Source organism: Ochotona princeps, chromosome 33 (assembly GCF_030435755.1).
Source record: "Ochotona princeps isolate mOchPri1 chromosome 33, mOchPri1.hap1, whole genome shotgun sequence".
NCBI classification, from domain to species: Eukaryota; Metazoa; Chordata; class Mammalia; order Lagomorpha; family Ochotonidae; genus Ochotona; species Ochotona princeps.
Genome location: NC_080864.1, coordinates 1,638,440 through 1,659,127, shown reverse-complemented (window position 1 = coordinate 1,659,127; position 20,688 = coordinate 1,638,440). Strand labels below are relative to the sequence as shown.

General features: G+C 58.9%; 1 protein-coding gene across 1 annotated transcript; it reads right to left on the bottom strand.

Moving 5' to 3' along the window:
* Nucleotides 1-3,165: 3,165 nt before the first annotated feature.
* PLVAP (plasmalemma vesicle associated protein) lies at nt 3,166-12,658 on the bottom strand. Its single transcript, XM_004595806.2, has 6 exons — nt 12,144-12,658; nt 10,442-10,538; nt 9,593-10,317; nt 7,475-7,532; nt 7,093-7,204; nt 3,166-3,663 (listed from the first exon to the last, which is right to left on the bottom strand). Exons 1-6 carry the CDS (start codon nt 12,510-12,512, stop codon nt 3,657-3,659), a joined length of 1,368 nt encoding a protein of 455 aa, XP_004595863.2. The 5' UTR covers nt 12,513-12,658; the 3' UTR covers nt 3,166-3,656.
* Nucleotides 12,659-20,688: the final 8,030 nt, after the last annotated feature.

Below are 20,688 nucleotides of genomic sequence, written 5' to 3'. Positions count from 1 at the left end.
GGCTCTCGGGGTGCCAGTCCAGCACCCTGCCCAGCACACCCTGGAGGCTCTTGGGGTGCCAGTCCAACACCCTGCCCAGCACACCCTGGAGGCTCTCGGGGTGCCAGTCCAGCACCCTGCCCAGCACACCCTGGAGGCTCTCAGGGTGCCAGTCCAGCACCCTGCCCAGCACACCCTGGAGGCTCTCGGGGTGCCAGTCCAGCACCCTGCCCAGGCACACCCTGGAGGCTCTCGGGGTGCCAGTCCAGCACCCTGCCCAGCACACCCTGGAGGCTCTCGGGGTGCCAGTCCAACACCCTGCCCAGCACACCCTGGAGGCTCTCAGAGTGTCCAGTGCCTAGCCCAGCACACCCTGGAGGCAGCAAGGACACTAGCTTGCAGTGCTATAGAGTGGCAGGCAGAGGGCGCCTCGTGTCCACCAAGGTCCCAGGGGCCACTCAGTCCACCCAGATAGCCCACTGCACCCCACATCCAGGCGGAGGTGTGATTTGGCCACAGTCACAAAAAGAGTTAAAACTGCAGCCTCGGCCGCACCCTGTTCCCTAAGCACCAGACCCAAGCTGAGGGTCCTCCTACGATGACAACCAGGGTGGATTCTGAATGTGGACATTCTGGGTGAAAAAGCATGCCCGCAGTCACTGTGACACCCATTTTTCAGACCGACAAACAGAGGCCCAGAGAACAGCAGTAGCAGAACCTGGGGTTCCACTGGGGTGATGGGTAGTGGTGGTATGAAGGCAGCTCCAAGGGAGGATACCCAGAGGGCTTCCTGAAGGAGGCAGCATGCAGGGGCCTATGGCCAAGGGGAGGGTCCTTCCTGAACCCACCTCCCCACACCCAGGTCCCTGGCGCACTGCTGGACAGAAGGTCTTGGCTAGTGTCCATTTTTTTCCAAGCAGGGTGAGGTGGTGTGTGGGAAGCGGTCACCTTGGGGGGAGGGTTATTTTTAGAGGCTTCAGGAAATCCCTAGAGGGGCAGCACCTCACCCTCAGGGCTGGCTGGACTGCCCTGGCACCATGGGAGGGAGGCAGTGGGGGGCTTGGATGCCAGTCTCTCTCCACCCAAACCCCACGAACCCCCCAGCCTGGGAGACTCAGAACTTCAGGAAGACAAGCCAGCCAGGTCAGGAAAAGCGGGTTGTCCCATGCCTTGGGCAGTGTGAACTGGTGTGTGAGCGTGCGAGTTCCTACACTGCTCCAAAGGTGCAAGCGCACGACAGGGACTTCCTCTGGGAAGACGTAGAGGTGTACAGGATGGGGTGGGGGGAGCTGAGCTATTCTAGAATGTTCTTCAATGGCAGACCCCACCCTAGGGTCTAGAGCAAGGATCACTGCACCCACTTCTCACATGGGGAAATGCAGGCTGAGATGAACTTGGCCAAGGTGCACGTAGCTACCCCTGCAGCCTTGACCTGCTGGGTGCCCGCCTGGGGTTGCCTGGTACCCACCCCCACTTCTCAGGAGCAGGGGGCATCTCCAGGGCTCTAAGGGTCCGGGACAGGGACGTCCCATTTCCTTGTGTGTGGGGGGGTCTCCAGGTCCCCCCCGGCAGGGCTGGCCCTCCCCTCCTCCACCCCCTTCCCTTCCCGGGCCATCCCCCCCACTCCCCCCAAGCCTGGCAGGGAGCCACAGCCAAGGGTTTCCGCAGCGTCCGTCTCTTGCCCTGGGGTTTCCTGATCCCGGAAACATCGCTCCTTTGTCCTCACAGTGGCGCTGCCAGCCCTGGCTTGGCTCCCGACTCACCCGGCCCAGCCCAGTCTCCCCAGGGGTGGGGGTTGTGGGCGACGTGGGACCAGGGGTGGGGGACCAGCAGACAGCACGCCCTCCCACCCAGAGGACCATTTTTAACTTTTTTTTCTTGAGGGTCGTTTTGTTTCTTATTACGTTCCTAAAGGGATCCGCTCCAAGCAATGGGCAGGCAGAGTAACCCGGCTGAATACAGCCTCCAAGCATATTGATTGATTGAAAAGGCTGAGCTGGAGAATCTTCCATATACTGGCTCACTCTGCAAATACTGCAACGGCCAGGGCTGGGTCAGGCAGGAGCCAGGAGCCTCTTCCAGGTCTCCCATGCGGGTGCAGGGTCCCAAGGCTTTGAACGGTCCTCCACTGCTTTCCCAGGCCACAGGCAGGGAGCAGGGTGGGAAGTGGAGCCGCGGGGACTCAAACTGGTGCCCAGCACAGCACACAGCAGCTAAGCCTGCAACACCATGGCACCAGCTCCTGCACCTCTGATTCTATGACACAGAGCTCAGCTTATTTCTGAAAGCATCTTTTTGACAATTACATCTTGGGCCCAGTGCGGTAGCTCAGTGGCTAAAGTCCTCGCCGGGATCCCATATGGATGCTGGTTCATGTCCCGGAGACCCCATTTCCCATCCAGCTCCCTGCCTGTGGCCTGGGAAAGCAGTGGAGGACGGCCCAGAGCCTTGGGACCCTGCACCCGTGTGGGAGACCCGGGAGAAGCTCTTGGCTCCTGGCTTCAGATCAGCTCAGCTCTGGCTGTTGTAGCCACTTGGGGAGTGAACCAGCAGACGGAAGATCTTTCTAGCTCTCCGTCTCTCTGTGAATCTGCCTTACCAATAAAGATAAATGAATCTTAAGAAAATGATCTGTACCAGGTCCTATGGGGTTAAAAAACTGTGCGGTCTCCCCATCTTCCCTGACAGGTGCCCGGAGTCTTGGGTGCGTCATCCCTCCCTCCAGGGGGCTGTGTCTGCAGGCAGCTCTGCCCGTGTTGCCCGGCTTGGAGCTGTAGGCCCAGTGTCGGACTCCAAGCACCCGGGGAGTGTTTGGGAAGCTGTTATTACACTCCCACAGACAGCAGGCATCCTGTCACTCCCCCAAGCCACTTGACACCTCAGGCACGGGGCAGCTGGCACTTCAGAGAACGCAGACTGTCTGTTTGAAACATCAGGGTGGGGTTGTGGCACAGCGTGTTAGGCACTGGTTTGAATCCCACGCGGGTGCAGGGTCCCAAGGCTTTGGGCCGGCTTCCACTGCTTTCCCAGGTCACAAGCAGGGAGCTGGGTGGGAAGTGGAGCAGCCGGGACTTGAACCGGCGCTCACATGGGAGACTGGTGGGACACATGGCAGGTGGACTTGGTGCAACACAACACCAGCTTCCTAACCAGGGAGCCAAAAGCCAGCCTGAGGGCAATTAGGACTCAGGGAATCAGCTAGCATTTATTCAACGCTGGTGGTATACATGCACAGGGCGGGAAGTGTGCAAGGAAGAAGGCAGCCTGGCCCAGCAGTCTGCAGGGGGGGCCTTGCTACTGCTGGGCCAGACGCGGGAGGCCTGGAAACTCTCAGGGCACTGGAACTTCCGGTTCTCACCTCCCAGGCCCAGCAGGGCAGGGGCCACCAAGATAAGCCAGCCGGACGCAGGGCCAGCGCTGGTGGGGTGACAAGATGACGGGGTGCAAGCGGGCGTGTGCGCGACGGGGGGCCAGAGCAGGACGTCACACTGTGCAGCGGGACATCAGGGGACTGCATGGTGTCATCACGCGTCCGGGGCTGTGATGGGGAGTGTGTGTGTTTGAGGGGGAAAGGGGAGTGGTGGTCTGACTGCCACCCTGGGCCTTGGGGGTTGCTGTGCTGTCCCCCCAGCATCCGTCCGCAGGTGGCAAGTCCGGGGGTGCCACGGGCAACCTTCTCAGCCACTAGAGGGGGAAGCGAACAGAGGAGAAAGAGCCAGTTAGATGCATGCAGGGGTGAGGCTGGCTGCTTCCCCAGCTCCACCTCTCAAGGTCTGGGGACACAGCTCCTGCACCCCAAGCCTGACTCCCCTTCCAGACCCTTGAGAGACCCCCTCCATCTCCTCTCGTGCACACAGACCTGACCAGGCACCCATGCTCCGGGACAGGCAGTTCATGAAGAGCCTGTCCCACTCTCCCTCCCTTGCCCCCGTGGCTCCCCAGTGCCCTCCGGACAGCAGTCAGAGGCCCAGCAATTCCAAGCACCTGCGGGTCTGCTCCCTCCACAAGCCTGGAAGGGCCCCCTCCTCCTTTCTCAGCCTCACCAGGCAGAGCTCCCCAGGGGTCAGGGGTTAGCATGGGGCTGTTTCCTGATGGAGATGGTGGGGTGGGGAGGGTGGGGGCTGCAGCCAAGTCCCACTTCCTCCAGCCCCCTCCTCCCTTCCTTCCCAGCTCTTCCCAGGGGCCCGTACAGGCCTTAACTTCTTCCTCTCCTCCTCCTGGGCTATCTGGCGCTGGGCCCCCTTTTCTGGCTCCAAGCCCTACACAGATTCTCCACTCAGCAGGGGAGGCAGGCCCAGACTACCACTGCCCACCCTGGACCTTGCTGGCCATCGGAGCCAGCCCCCCAGGACCACATGGCAGCTGCTGGCATCCCCCTGCCCACCCCCTAAAGGCTGGCACTCACTCAGCAGACCAGTGCCTTGCCGTGGCCAGACACGCCACCTGTGCCCCACTCCACAGATGCTTCCCCGGGCCTCGTGGAATCACTCAGGCTCTCACATTGCTTTTCTCTCTGGCACGTTCATCAAGGGGACCCTCGCTCCCCAACAAGCCTATATTCATCTGCTGTATGGGGCTCTGAGCCACAGGGGATTGGGGTCTCTGAGCAGTGACCCAGGCACCCAGCTACCAGCAGCTGCTCAAACCTCGGGGTGTTGTAGTACTGTGAATTAACCCACCGGCTACAGTGTCAGCATCCCATAGGGGCACCAGTTCTAATTCTGGCTGCCCCACTTCCCACCCTGCTCCCTGCCTATGGCCTGGGAAAGCAGTGGAGGACGGCCCAAAGCCTTGGGACCCTGCACCCGCATGGGAGACCCGGAAGAAGCTCCTGGCTCCTGGCTTCGCATCAGCTGTAGTGGCCACTTGGGGAGTGAACCAACAGATGGAAGATCTCTCTCTTCTCTCTCAAGACTATCACCAACGTTGGTTTTAATTCTGACCGTTCAGTGAATATGGAATTCAAAGATTTGTTTGAAATCCATGTGTCATTTTTTTTTCATGCTGTAAATTTTCCCTGAGCTTTAAAAAAAAGAGAGAGAGAGAAAACCTTTTTTTCCATTCCATTTCTGTAAGCTGATTTTTTTTAAGGTTTATTTTATTTTTATTGGAAACTCAGATATACAGAGAGGAGGCTAGAACTTTAGCTGCTAGGCTACCACACTGGGCTCCCATTTCTGTGTGCTTTTTAAAAATCTATACATTTGCTGATTTATTTGAGAGGCAGAGAGGCCAGAGTGGAGAGGGAACAGGGGAACCAGCATGGTAGCCTAGCGGCTCATCTTTGCCTTGCACACGCCAGAATCCCATACGGGTGCCAGTTCTAATCCCAGTGGCCCTACTTCCCACCCAGCTCCCTGCCTGTGCCCTGGGAAAGCAGTGGAGGACGGCCCAAAGCCTTGGGACCCTGCACCCGTGTGGGAGACCTGGAGAGGCTCCTGGCTCCTGGCTTCAGATCAGCTCAGCTCTGGCCTTTGGGGCTGCTTGGGGGGTGAACCAGTGAATGGAAGATCTTCCTCTCTGTCTCTCCTCCTCTCTGTATAGCTGACTTTCCAATAATAATAAAACAGAGGCGGAGGAGGGCAGATAGAGAGCTTCTCATTTGCTCCCCACATGTCTGCAAGGGCTAGGGCTGGGCCAGGCCCAAGCCAGGAGCCAGAAGCACCATCCAGGTCTCTCACTGGGCCGTCCTCTGCTGCTTTCCCAGGTGCATGGACAGGATGGATGGGAAGTGGAGCGGCAGAGATTCGAACCTGCACTCAGAGGGGATGCTGGTGCTGCCAGCGATGGTTTGACCCATGGGGCCACAACTTGGGGCCCCTGTCGCTCTGCCTTCCACGTAAGTAAAAGAACTTGAAGGGAAAAAAAAAAAAAGAATAAGCAGACATCACATCACAGCATCCCCCCACCCGGGCACCATCGCTGTTGGTTCAAGACCAGGCAGCAGAGGTTCAAAATCAAGGAGAGAACCAAGGCAGAGCGGCGACCCAGAGCTGCCGGCCCTGCCCCCACCCCGGCCCTGGCTCGGCCCCCTTGTCCATCCAGCCAAGGTCAGTCAAGGTCAGGGACCCAAGAGGCTCAAGTGGGCATTGTTTGCGTGAGGGCTGGGGACGTCATTCGCAGTGCATACACTGTCAAGAGCTTTCCCGGTTCTCAGCGGAGGCCTTGACAGCCCCTGGCTCCCCGCTCGGTGACCCGGGACTGGACCCTTCCCCTGCCTGGGGCCTCAGTGTCCTGCTCCGTGAAGTGGGGACAGGAATAGCAGCGTCTTCCTTGCTCTCAGGGCTGCGGGCCAAACTGCGTGCAGAGAGCAAGATCGATGGTCCCCGTGGGGGAGGTCCCGTCACGGCTGAAGACTTCCCCTCGCCCGCCTAACTCTGGGGGCTGCTCAGCATGGAGGGGTGGGAAGCCGAGGGCTCCCCGTGATTCACCAGAGCCCAGGTTGAGGGGTGCAGGTGCGCTTGGGCCCATCCCGCAAAGTCAGCCTGCTGGGTGGGTGGGTGGATGGTCACGGGACTTGAGATGTTCCCCTCCCCCCTCCCCAGTCCACAGTTGCCAGGACGGCTGGGGGCCCCGCCTGGAAGTGGGACAGGCTGTTCTCGGGGTAGCAGCCTGAGTCACCTTCCGTGTGACGCATGCCACAGGGCGCCGAGGGCCAGCGGATGGCCGGGGCCTCAGGCCGGGCGGAGGGGCCCCAGGCACGGAGCCACCACACCTGAGCTTGTGCCAGACCCCATTGAGGCCCCTGTCCCGCCCCGTCCTGAGGCTCTGCATGCCAGCTACCCCCCTCTCCTCCAGGCAGGCAACAGCAGATGCTACTGCCTGGCTCTCCCTACCTCCCCACTCCGGGGGTCAGCTCCTCCCCTCGCGGTGGGGGGCTCTATCACCAGGGTCCTGTGTCACAGTCGGCCCCTGTCCCATCTGCCCAAAGCCTTTAGAACCATGTGGAGCTTCCAGCAAGCGCTTAATAATCACAGGCCCCGTTGGGGACACAGCCTGTGCGGGTAACTTGGGCAACCTCTTTCCCTCAGCTTGCCAGCTCCCACCAATCGATGACCCCTGAGGTGGAACGGCCTTGGTCAGGGTCTGCCCGGGCCCCTCAGCATGCCTTACCTGGCAGGGGCAGGAGGAGGAGGAGGAGGAGGAACAGCAGCAACCACACTGCCGGATGAAAGACCCTGTGACTCCAAGATCCGCTTCTTAAATTCCTCCAGGCCTGCGGGGTCTGTGGGGGGGGGACAGGTTCAAGGTAGCAGAGATACCCCCACAGCCATCCCCTGGCCTCACCCCCACTCCCCACCACCTCAACACTGATGGGCTGCGGGTTGGGGGCACCGCTCACCAGCCTTTGCACGCCCCCTGTACACCTGCCCTCTGGCCCCGTCCACCACCGCATCACTCATCAATGGGCTGCGGGTTGGGGGCACCGCCCACCGGTCTCTGCATGCCCCCCCGTACACCTGCCCGTAGCCCCACCCACCACCCCATCACTCACCGAAGGGTTGTGGGTTGGGGGCACCGCCCATTGGCTTCTGTGCCATCACTGTCTGCGACTGTAGGAAGAAGGATGGAGGGGGCAGGTTGGCAGCAGCCCAAGCCCCTGACCTTGAGTTCTCAGACCCATGCTGGGTCCTTGGGGACTTGGGCTTGCAGCCAGGGTATGGCACTATCAGCCCGTTCACATAGAGTTGGGTGTGCCTCCCGCCTCCGTCCACCCAAGGAGGGCACCTTCTCCCCCTCACGTCTGGGAGTGACCTTAACTGAGTCCACCCCAGACCACCTGCCTCAGGCCCAGCGATGACCACCAGCAGACTGTGTGAGCACAGGGCGTCTCCCGTGGTCCTGGACCCAACCCCTGGAGGTGCTGAACCCAGCCCCAGCACGGAGCACTCCTTGGACTCAAGCTGGTAGATCCATCCAGGTCTCCCCAATGTCGGGGGGCAGGACCCAAGTAGCTGAGCCTCCATCTGGGGCCTCCCCGGAGTGCCAGGAAGGGGAAGTGGAATTGAGATGTGCAGCCAGGCCACTCTAGTCTGAAACGGGGTACCCCGGGCTCTTAACACCTGGCCCCTGGCCACGGCCTGGGATTCCCATCATGACAGTCAAACTAGCCTCCATCCCCTCCATGGACCACACTCAGCTCTATGGCTCCCACTCAGGCTCCACCCTTCGTTCTGAACTGTACCCCAGTCCTAGGGTTTCTGTGGAACACCAATGACCCCCACATCACCTCACCCCTCCCCGAGATGGCCATCAGCTCCTCCCCAAGCCCAGCCCTGACCCTTCAAGAAAAATCCTGCTCGCTGCATTTCCACCCTTTGCACAAGACCCAACCCCTAACTCCACTCCCAAGGTCAACGTGCATCCCAAGCTTGACTGACGCCGCTAGGAGCCCAATCCCAACCGTCCCCAAGTCCACCAGCGCCTGCCCCATCCCTGAGCCATAACCCCACCTTCTCCACCTCAACTCACCTTGACTTCCACCAAACCCCCACATCACCTCATGCCGCCCCCAACTTCACCTTGCACCAAGCTCCAAGTTCAATCCCAACACCCAGAGGAATGAAAACCCCCATGGGGGCACGGCGGCGTGGCCTAGCGGCTAAAGTCCTCGCCTTGAACGCCCCGGGATCCCATATTGGCGCCAGTTCTAATCCCGGCAGCTCCACTTCCCATCCAGCTCCCTGCTTGTGGCCTGGGAAAGCAGTGGAGGATGGTCCAAAGCACTGGGACCCTGCACCCGCATGGGAGACCTGGAAGAGGTTCCTGGCTCCTGGCTTCAGATCGGCGCGCACCGGCCGTTGCGGCTCACGTGGGTTGTGAATCATCAGACAGAAGATCTTCCTCTCTGTCTCTGCTCCTCTCTGTATATCTGACTTTGTAATAAAAATAAATAAATCTTTAAAAAAAAAGAAAACCCCTATGGAATCCTAACTGCAACCCAAACTGACTCTAGCCTCCTCCCGCCCCCTGCCCATCTCCAATGTCACCCTGGGCTGCACGTCAGCTCACCCCCAGACTTACCAACCCCACATGCTTTCCAACACTGACACATTCCAACCCAGAACTTGCCCCAAACCCACAGAAACTTTCCCTAACACCCTAAACTCCAGAATACCATCCCAAGTCCACCCTATGCTCCGATCTTGCCTTGCCCCCCCAGGACCACGCTCCTGGGGGCCAGAGGTCCAGCCAGTGGCCAACCCCAGGCTAAGTGCTCCCATCACTGCCTGCATGAGATCTCAACCCCGGCCAGGCTTTGTCTCTCCCGCTGTGCCCCTGCACCTTGCACAGAACATGGCAACACCAGTGCCACTCCAAATCTCAACAGTGCCCTCTGCCTCCAGGCCTTCCTCCTACTTCAAACTTCCACGATCCTGGCACCAGCCCAAACCTCAAGTTCAAGTGGACACTTGGCACAGCAGCGAAGGCAGCCTGCGGCAGTTCAGGACTCACACCAAGGGGCCTTGCCACGCCAGCTCCCCGCTCAGGCCCACTCCTGGCAGGCAGCACCAGGTGTGACCATGGGCTTAAGGACACAGCCTCCTGCCCACCCCCTGCCGCCGAGGCGGGTGACCTGGCTGCAACCCCCCGGCTCCCGCCTGAGGCCCACCTTGGCTCGGATACATGTGTCCAGGGAGTTCTTGGTCACGTCCCACTGCAACCTGAGCTGCTCCACTTCCCGCGTCCTCTGCTGCAGTTCTCTGACCAGCTCATCGCGCCCCTTGCTCAGTGCTGCCTTCTCCTCCAGCGCCAGCTGCACCTGCCGCTGCGTATCGCTCTGGAGCTTGGCCTCCCGGGCCTGCGCCTCCTTCTCGGCCTTCTCCCGGGCTTCCTGGCTGGTCTTCAGGGCCTGTTCCAAGGCCGCCTTCTGCCGCTGCAGCTCGGCATTCTCGTGGGCCACGCGCTCGATGCCCAGGCGCACGCCGCGGACCACCTCCTCCACTTTCTTGAGCATGAAATCGGGCAGCTGTTCACACAGTCTCCGGAGGTTAAAGGAAAAGTCGGCGGTCAGCGGGTAGAGGCTGATGCCGCTCAGGCCGCTCAGACGTTGCAGCTCGTGGGAGAGCAGCGAACTCTCGAACGCCTTCCGCAGGCCTTCCTGAAGCTTGTCCTTATCCAGCATCAGACACAGGCTTTGCACCTTCTGCAGCTGCTGCTCTGCCAGCTCGCGTGCCAGCTGTTGCTGCCCCAGGTTCTTACCGTGCTCGGTCAGCTGTTCCTCCATCACCCGCTTCGCCAGTACCAGCCCCTCCTTGTCCTTGGTACATATCACCTTCTCCTTGGTCAGCTCCAGCTCCAGCATCTTGCCCTTCTGGTCCAGCGTGGACATCAAAGCTGTGCAGACAGCGGCCCGGGGTTGGGAGCTGCTGCGGGGGGAGGCCCCCACCGCGCCCCCCGCGGTGTCCCCCGCCGTGTCCCCCGCCACGCCCCCCGCCGTGTCCCCCGCCGCGCCACTCACCATTACAGCTCTCATTGTCCTTCTTCAGTTGTTCTTGGCATTTCTGCTCGCTGACGATGATGGCGGCCATGTACTTTATATGTAAGGCATCGTTGACCTGCTCGCCAGAGAAGGGGGAGGGGACACAGGACAGAGGTGAGCAACCATTCGGGGCGCCCCTGGGACACCCAGAGGGCATTGCTCTTCCAGAGAATCCCTGAACTGGTACAGTGGTTCAACTGGCTAATCCTTCACCTACAAGCACCTGCAGCCCATGTGGGCTAGGCCGATCCGAAGCCAGGAGCCAGGAGCCACTTCTGGGTCTCACACAGCGGGTGCAGGCTTTGGGACGTCCTCGACTGCTTTCCCAGGCCACAGGCAGGGAGCTGGATGGGAAGTGGATTAGCTGGGATTCGAACCGGCGCCCATATGGGATGCCGACTCATGCAAGGCAAGGATTTAGCCACTGAACCATTGCCCTGGGCCCACTTACAGGGTCAGGGACCTCTTTTTGAGGTCTGAGGCCAGCGGGCTGTCTTGCTTTGGGGTTCCAGTTGAGCCTGAGGGAGGAGGCTGGGACTTAGCCTTTGGGTCCCAAGGGGGGCGGCCCAGCCCATGATCGGGTTCTGGGTGCCTGGTTGCTCACAGTGTCCCATGCTAGGGGTTTGTGGGGTGGATACAGCGCTGTCAAGGGCTAGAGGCAGAGTCCCTCTCTGACTGAGCGAGGCACATCCCTCTCTTGGGGACCTGGGAGGTGGGAGACAAAGTCCTGTCTGGGACAGGGTCGAGGGGGCATGAGGGAATGTGGGTGTGTGTGACTCATCCTGGAGGTCCAGGAGCTTCCTGGATCTGCCCACTTGGGTGGGCTGTACCTCTAGGCTTCAGCTTGGGGGTCCAGGGGCTTCCCAGTGCCTGTGCTTGGGGGAACCTCACCTCCTGGGCTTCAGGCTGGATTTCTCATCACAGCCACGAGTAACGAAAAGCAGATGCAAGCCTTGGTGGCTGCCACACTGCAGTGGCTCCTGCATCACACACTACAGGAATTCAACCCAAGGGCCGGCCACGGGTCTGTCACGCATTCCTTGCCCTCCAGCAAGGGTACCCAAGGTGGCAAGGTTAAGGGGTGCAAGCTCGGGCAGGCAGGCAAGTGTCCCCGGGCAGGGCAACACCAAGGATCTACCAGTTACAGCACAACCAGCGGCCCTGGCCGGTGGGCAGCACAGAGGCGACGGATGGACGCTGGTGGGCACCGGAGGCCCCCCTGGATGTCCCAGCCTCCGAGACCAACTCCTAATGTGTTCCGTGCTCTCTGGGAATTTTGTCGTCACAGAAATCACAGTAGGAGACATGGCCAACAGGAGTGACCACATCCCAAACACGGCCTGGGCACTGCGGACATCCGACATTCCAAAGAGGACCCACCAGCCAGGTTAGGGTTAGTCCTGGCTTCGCTCCTGAGTCTCACTCCCTAGGGAGTCCGGCGGGAGGGGTGGCACCTTATGGACTTGGGGAGACCCTGCACCCACGTGGAAGACCCAGAAGAAGCTCCTGGCTTTAACTTGGCCAAGCTCCGGCTGTTGCAGCCACTTGGGACAATGAACCAGTGGACGGAAGGTTCTCTCTCTCTGTCTCGGGCTCCTCCAGGGGGGACACTGAGGCTCTGAGGCTCAGAGAGAGGAAGCAGGGTGTGCCCCCGTGGGGGGCTGCCCCGGCAGGGTCTTACCCGGTCAGTCTGGCACTGGCGGAAGCTGGCATTGATGCGGTCCAGGTCGCGGCGGGTGCCCAGCAGCATCTGCATGATGGCCTCCTTGGCGCGCGCCGTAACGTTGAGCTCCTTGGTGAGGTTGGTGCGCGTGGCCGTGAGGCCCAGCACCTGGCCGTAGAGGCCGTCGGCGCGGCGCTCGGTGGCCTGCAGGTTGGACTCGGTGGCCACGTGGACGTTGCCGTAGATCATGAACAACACGAGCCCCAAGATGATGAGGAACTGGATGAGCGACACGAAGAGGAAGAAGTAGCGCAGGTAATACCAGCAGCCGTGCGAGGTGCCGCCGGCGCGCGCGTACGGCCGCTCGCGCTCCACGCTCAGCCCCATCACGCGCGTCCAAGGTCGCCGGGCAGGTGCCAGGGGAAGGTGCGCTCAGGCTCTGCTCAGCCCAGCTCGCCTCGCCGCGTTCTGCGGGCCCCGCCGCGGGCGGTGTTTAGATGACTCTTCGGAATACTTCCTCTGGCCGTCTCCTTCCTGCCGGGGAGGAAACGGGGGCTGCGGGTTATCACCACACTCCCACCGGCGGCTGCCAGGGCCTGGGGTGGGGGGAGGACGGGGAGGGGAGGTGGGCGCGGCTGGAGTTTGGAGGATCCAGGTCCCCGGGGCGGGGCTCTGGCTGCACCCCTGGGCTTCCTGAGGTTGCTGCGTCCCCTTCTGCTGTGCCAACCCCCACCCCAACCCGGGGTGCCCCTGTCCTTAGCCACAGGTCACATTGGATCTCATTTAATCAATGCAAGCCTTGAATGCGAGAAGTGTGAAGTCAGACCAGGGGCAGGGGCAGGTTTGGGGGGGAAGGGAGCCTGATTCCTCCCTCCCCGGGTAGCACTGGGCTAGACAAACAGAAGGCGCTCCTTTATCGCTCCAGCACGGCCCAAGCTTGGCCGCTAGTCGGGAGCTCAGGAGGCAGGAACCCCTAAACAGTGGACTGGACCTTCACCCTTGCTGGCCCTCCTCCCTGAGGGGGTGAGGAAGAGGGGGGATGCTGTACCCCAACTTCCACCATCCAGATGGGACAAATAGCTGGGACTGGGGCATTCCCGCTGCAACGCACACCCCCAAGAAGGGATTTACTGCTCACAGCATTTTGGGGTGGGGGCGAGCTAGGAACGGTGCAGGGCGTGGTCCCAGGCAGGATGCCCTGGCAACTTGGGGAGCAGAGGATTCTGGGTGCCTTCCTTCTGTGTCCGCACCCTAATACACGCTCAGGGGCTCCCCTAGCATCACCTGCCTGTTTGTTCTGGAATTCAGGATGCTAGGACCCCGTGTGCCAAGGGAAGCCGAGGGGCAGTATCGCCGCACAGGGACAGCCCGGGGGTCCGGATTTTTTTTCTTAAGACGCACACACGTTTTGGCATTCGTTTCCAAATTTCTTTTGTTTTTTGTACCCAAATGAACACACCTCTTACTGTTCGGTTTCACCCAGTTGGTGGACGTGGCCTGGTACAAGTTCTGTCCATTTCCCACCGCGGGCACAGGCAGGCTAGGGCTCACACAGACTTACCTGCCCCCACCCCCCACTCCCCATCGGCCAGGGTCCTGGAATGTGTGGGGACCGGTTGGGAAGGAGGAAGTGCCAGGGGTGGGCAGGAAACCCCTGTCTGCCCTTTGACCTTTGCAACCAGCCGCAGATTCCGGAACCTTCCTTGCGAGTGGGGGAAGTGGGGGGCTGGGGGCTGCAGCCCGTGCCCAACCAGCGGTGTCCTCAGGTTGGCCAGACCCATCCAGAGCACCCCAAAGTAGGGTGGGGTGCCTCCTTAACAGGACCGGAGAGTGGCAGTGCTGGGCAATCCAACAGCTGCGTGACCCCAGGACAAGTCACTTCCCCTCTGGACTCTGCCAGTTACAAAACAGCCATGTGTGGATGTTGCATGGTGGCTTGGCTTGCACCAAAAATACACACAAAGGTGTCTTCTGTGTTCCATAAACTGTTTTCTTTCTCTTTTTCCTTTACTTTTTTTCGTGCATGTTTCTCCTATGTATTTCAAAGGCAGATCTTCTCCTCACTGGTTCACTCACCAGATGGCCACAATGACTGGAGCTTGTCCCGTCTGAAGCCAGGAGCTTTGTCTGGGTCTCCCATGTGGGTGCAGGGTCCCCAGGCTTTGGGCCGTCCTCCACTGCTTTCCCAGGCCACAGGCAGGGAGCTGGATGGGAAGTGGGGTAGCCGGGACTCGAACCGGCGCCCTGATGGGATGCTGGCACTTGGAGGTGGAGGATTAGTCAGTTGAGCCATCACATAGGCCCCAAAATAAAAGAAACCTTTTAAAAGATAAACTAAAACTGCAGGGGGCGAACTCAGATTGAGGATGGTGCCGGGACAATGTCAGGAGCTGTGACAATCTCACTGTGTGCTGTAGGTCTTGGGTATTCCTGTCTACTGCACAGGAACTTCAAATGGGTGTCAGGAAAATGGAATTGAAACACAAGTGGTTTGGGCCCGGTGCAGTAACCTAGTGGCTAAAGTCCTCAACTTGCACACACTGGGATCCAATATGGGCGCCGGTTCGAGTCCTATCTATTCCATTTTCCCTCCAGCTCCCTGCCTGTGGCCTGGGAAAGCAGTGGAGGACGGCCCAAAGCCTTGGGACCCTGCACCCGTGTGGGAGACCCGGAAGAGGCTCCTGGCTTCCCATCAGCTCAGCTCCCAGTCATGGTGTCCACTTGGGGAATGAATCAGGGGACTGAAGATTTATCTTTCTGTCTCTTGTCCTCTCTGTAAATCTGCCTTTCCAATAAAAAAAAAAAAAGAATAAGTAAATCTTTTTTAAAAGTAAATAACAGGGCCTGGCGGTGTGGCCTAGCTGCTAAAGTCCTCACCTTAAACGCCCCGGGATCCCATATGGGCGCCGGTTCTAATCCCGGCAGCTCCACTTCCCATCCAGCTCCCTGCTTGTGCCCTGGGAAAGCAGTGGAGGACAGCCCAAAGCCTTGGGACCCTGCACCCACGTGTGGGAGACCTGGAAGAAGCTCCTGGTTCCTGGCATCGGATCGGCGCGCACCGGCCCGTTGCGGCTCACTTGGGGAGTGAAACATCAGATGGAAGATCTTCCTCTCTGTCTCTCCTCCTCTCTCTATATCCGACTTTCCAATAATAACAAATCTTAAAAAAAAAAAAGTAAATAACAAGTGGTTTTGGTGCCAGAAAAAAAAATCTGCAATTCAGAATGCTATTTTCTATGAAGTGTGTGACATACTCACATACAAACATACATATGAGTCGGTGGAGAAAGAAAAAGAAAGGTAATTTAAACTCCTGGAAAAGCATAAGGTTGGGGTGACCCCAGCATGCTACCATGTGGACCAAACTGTCCCAGTCTGAGAACCAGGATTGTAAATACCACACATCCTCCTGAGTTTACCTCACAGCACAATGCTGTTTCCTTTGGGCGGTTTTTTCTCACACTTTCTTTTTTTTAAAATGTTGCTTTTTGGAATAGCTTGTTGCAGGAGGTTGTAGGAGTTAGAATGTTACCTCCCCTCTCTCTTCAACTCACTGTGTTTCAGGTCTGTGGACCCCTCAGCTGTAACTATTCTCAACAGATGTTTCAAGACTTAAAATTAAGTTTCTAGAAGCTAGGCTCCTGATGGTGAAGTCATTGCCTGTATTGCCTGCAACCAGTATGGATGTCAGCTCGCGTCCCAGCTATTCCACTTTTAATCCGATTCCCAGTAGAATGGACCAAGTGTTGGGGCCCCTGCACCCGTGTGGGAGACCCGGGTGGGTCCTGGCTTCATCCTGGCCCCGCCCGGGCTGTTGCAATCATTTGGGGAAGTTAACCAGTGGGTGACAAACTGTTCTCTCTCTAACTCTGCCTTTTACTTAAATCAACGAATTGTTTTTAATCTTTCTTTTCTTTTTTTTTTTTTAAGAAAATTTCCACGAATGCAGTCACTGGCTCCCCTAGCAGGCACATCTTCTGTCTTGAGCGCTGCCACCCATCTGTCCGCCAAGGAAGATGGTACCTGCTGTGTCCCACAAGCCCTAAAAATAGACAGGCTGAAAACATGTCTACCGGTCTCTCGGGCCAGGTCATCGTGGGGGAGGAGGTGAGGGCCCGGCGCGAGAATTCTCAAGAGGTCAAATGCATCGGCCAACGTGAGCGCTTTGTGCTTTTCCTGAAAACAATTTGTCATCTTCACAGGAAGCGAGCTGCTTGGCTGGCTCCCTTCGCACGCTGGGCGCTGGGGGCTGGCCACTGGGAGCTGGCCACTGGGCGCTGGGGGCTGGGCGCTGGTCACTGGATGCTGGGGCTGAGTGCTGGGTGCTGGGTGCTAGGCACTGGAAGCTGGGCACTGGGTGCTGGTTGCTAGGTGCTGGGCTCTGGGCACTGGGAACTGGTTACTGGGCGTTGCTGGGCAGTGAACGCTGGGTGCTGGTTGGTAGGCACTGGGCACTGGGCTTTGGGAGTGCAATGTCTCCTGTTCTTTCTCAACCAGGAACCTGTCCACGTTCCTGGTTGAGGAAACGGGGACCCCCACACCCCTCTACTCACTGGCTCCATCAGCTGGTCCCTGCTCACCCTTGGCGGTGAGGGGCCTCACTGTGGCCCTGGAGAAATCCCTTGGCCTCCTTGGTTTAGCTAGAAAGGGGACAAACTCCCAGAAAACCTCCGAGAGATGCGAGGGCCTGGCTGCGCTGTGGACCCAGTTAACCAAAGTTCCAGGGAAATTCAAAAAGTAAAATAAACCAAAACCCAAACAAATCACTTTTACATGCGACTCCCAAACTGGCTTGGGTTCACGTTAAATGGAATAGAAGTGATATTCTGAAGACTTTTGGTGCAGAGCAGGGGGACAGGTGGGGGTGGGGACAGCCTTGTGTTTTGGGGACCCTGTTCAAAGTTGGAAAATGGGGACCACTTATTCTTCTTTTTTTTTAAAAAAAAATATTTACCTTTATTGGAAAGAGATTTACAGAGAGGAAGAGAGACAGAAAGATCTGTTCACTGGGAGCTAAGCCGTCCAAAGCCAGGAGCCAGGAGCTTCTTCCGTGTCTCCCACACGGGTGCAGGGTCTCAAGGTTCTGGCTGTCCTCCACTGCTTTCCCAGGCCACAGGCAGGGAGCTGGATGGGAAGTGGAGCAGCTGGGGCTTGAACCGGTGCCTGCATGGAATGCTGGCACCACAGGGTGAAGGACTAGCCTGTTGAGCCATGGTGCCTGCCCCAAGGACGAGGGCTTCTACTGTCCTCTTTCTCCCTGTGGCCCGCTGAGGGTAACCACAGGGGGAGGGGGAGATGCACCCCAAGATGAAAGTCGGATATTTGTAGATGCGGCTCCCAGGTGACCCAGAGGGGAAGGACAGGCCAAGGGTTGTTCCTGCCGGCTCCACTGAAGGGTTCTGGAGGGATTCCAGGCAACTCCAAGACGGGGGCGGCTGCTGTCCCCTTGAAGTCACCAGGCATCCTCACTGACCCCCTGGAGTCCAAAGCCCCCCACCCTCCTCCACGTCAACCCTCCCTTCCCAAAGTTCTGGGAGCTGGCCACACCCCCTCTCCCTACTGTTGCCACCCTCTGGGAGCCCGGCACCTTCCGCTCTCACAGCTGCCATAGTTCCCCAATCGCTGTGGAAATAGTTTTTCAGGGACCCTTAAAACGAATCACAGAGTGAGTGAGTGATCATGGCCACGCATCAGGGTCCTGAGCCTGACCCCTGACCTGCTCACACCCTGGACTCCCCGACTCCCATGCTTACCCTGGGAGGGGGGCCGTTTCTGCTCAGGGTTTTGGGATTTTGGGGTTTTGGGGTCTGCCCAGGGCGCACCGTGGGTGACAGGCGGCGCTTGCAGGCGCCGCCCTCTGCTGGCCGCCCTCGGAACGCAGCGGTCAGGCGCGCCCTGGTCTCACTGGCTGCGCCCGGTCAGGGCCGGAGCCCTGGAGGTGGGGGTGCGCTGCAGTGGCGCGGACCCCCAAGTTTTGAGCCTTCACGGCTGTCCTCCAGGGCCGCAGTGAGGCCCCTCGCAGCCGAGGGTGAGCAGGGACCGGCAGATGGGTAGGGGAGTGTGGGGGTCCCCGTTTCCAGGGCCGTCCCAGCGCCCCACTTGCTGCCCACCCCGCAGCAGCCTCCTGAAAATCTCTCAAAGCAAATTCCAAGGGTTCACGCGTGCCTGTTACTGCGTGTGAGTGGGGTTGACAATGCAGAGTTTGTCAAAAGTGATTTTTCAAATAAAAATGGAAACTTTTAAAAGTTTTGTTTTTTTGGTGATGATCACACGGTTGAGAATGTGGCACACCCGTGCATGGGTGTGGACCTGTGAGTGGTGGTCAGCGCTGCCTGATGCTAACTAGCCCAGTTCCGGGCTCCCGTGGCCTGACCCTCAGAGGGCCTCCAGCCTCCACGCCGCTCGGTCCCAGCCCCCTCACTGACTTGCAAGTACAGCTGTTCAGCTCCGGCCATTGTGGCCACTTGGGCGTGAACCACTGGAAAGGAGAACTCCGGCAATACATATAGTGGATGGTTTTGCGTGATGATAAACGGACTTGGTGTTGTTGAACTGTGCACCTAAGAGGGTTAAAATGGTAGATTTTACAACTTAAAGAAAGGGGGGGCATTTTCTTTCCAGCTGTTTCTTGAGTTCGTTTTTTTCTTTTTAATTTTTGAATTTTATGGTACAATTTCCATAGGGTCAAATTAGTCCTTTGCCGATAACATTTTGGTTGAGATAGATTTCAGGGATTTCTCTAGGTAACAGGATCAGCGGGAGACGAGATCCCATGGGGGTCCTTCCCAGCCCCACCCCACCCCCTCACCCCAGTCGCCAACCTGGAGAGAGAGGAAATGATCCACTCGGAGGCACTTAAAACAGTGAGTGGCCCGAGCGTGAGAGAAACGCAGCTGTCGTCAAGGGGGGACAATGGAATGTTTCAGGCCAGAGCAGGTGAAGGGGCCTCATCCGGGGCCGTGGCTCCAGCCACGTGGGACCCACGTCCTCGGCAGCCTGAGAGACATCCTCGGGCCATGGGGGAAGTCACGTTAAGGCCTTCAGATAAGATAGCCGCCCCTGGATCCACACGCATTTCCTGAGTTTTCAAGGCCCTCGCCCTGATGATGTCAGAGGTGTCTTGTTTGCGGCTTTGGGGAGATTTATGGGGGCAGACCCGTAGTTCCTTGAAGCAGAGGAAAGCGTGCAGAAGACGAGCTTCAGTCAGCCCTAAAGACGTCTGACCCAGTGGCAGGCACGTACCTAGGTCGCCTCGTACCTGGGCAAGTGTTGCACTGCTGGGGGGGGGGAAGCAGCCGGTAGCTGGTGGCCACGCCGGGCCTGGTTAAGGCCAAGTTTGTACGAGCTCTGTGTGTGTGGCAGCATGGCTGTGCAGTCAGCTCCCTAGGCAAGAGAGCTGAGATGGAGTGATTTAGAGCGGGCAACCAGAAGGCATGTCTAGGCCAGGCCAAAGCACCCACCCACGTGGGAGACCTGGGCTAAGCTGAGCAGCGTCAACTGTTACCCACTGCCCATGGGTACATCTGAAAGTTGGACCAGGGGGCTAGGCCACAGTGCCTGCCTGTGAAGTGTTGGAGCAGGGGTTGGGCCATGCCAGGCTGGGCTGCGGGACCTGCCAGCACATGAGAGGCCAGGACTGAGGGCAGACAATGCCTGAGATGTGAGGACTCCCCTGCTAGACCACAGCTCCCGCTGCTGAGTGGGAGAGCTGGGCCTGGGGGCAGGCCAGGCCAGACTGCAGCATCTGTGAGCCTATGTGTGGGCTGGGTCTGGGGGTGGGCCAGACTGGGCTACTCCACAGCAAACACTGGCATAAGTGAGAAGCAGGCCAGGCCAGGTCAGGTTGGGCTACAACACCCACCAGTTCACATCAGAGTGGGCTAGGCTGAGCAAGGCTGATATACCTGCTGGTGAGAGCTGGGCTGGGAACAGGCTGGACTGACCAGGCTGCAGCACCTGCCAACGTGGAATACCCGGAGCTGGGAGTGGGTCTGGGAGGGGAACTCCTGCTGGTGAGCCAGAGAGCCAGGACTGGGGCAGAGCAGGCTGGGCCACGCTTCTGGGCCTGTGGATGCGCTAAGGTGGACCCAGTCAGCCAGGCTTTGCAGCACGCTCCTGGGTCTGGGGACGCGCTAAGGTGGACCTGGTCAGCCAGCAGACCTTGGAAAGATTTTCTTTCTCAACCCCAGTGCAGTGAAGCTGACAACTTTTCAGAACTATCAAAACCACTCCAGCAACCCCCTCGGCACACTCCTCCCCACATCGGGGTCTCTAAGGCGATATCACAGGGCTGTGTCCCATCCCCAGTGATGATGGAGTTTGACAGCAAAGAGAGGCCCTCTGCCCCTCCTCCACTGTGGACACAGGGGGGACAAGAAACAAACACACACACACAGAGGGCCCGGCGCAGTAGCCTAGCAGTTGAAGTCCTCACCTTGAACGCACCGGGATCCCATATGGGCAGTGGTTCTAATCCTGGCAGCCCTGCTTCCCATCCAGCTCCCTGCTTGTGACCTGGGAAAGTAGTTGAAGACAGCCCAACACATTGGGAACCTGCACCTAC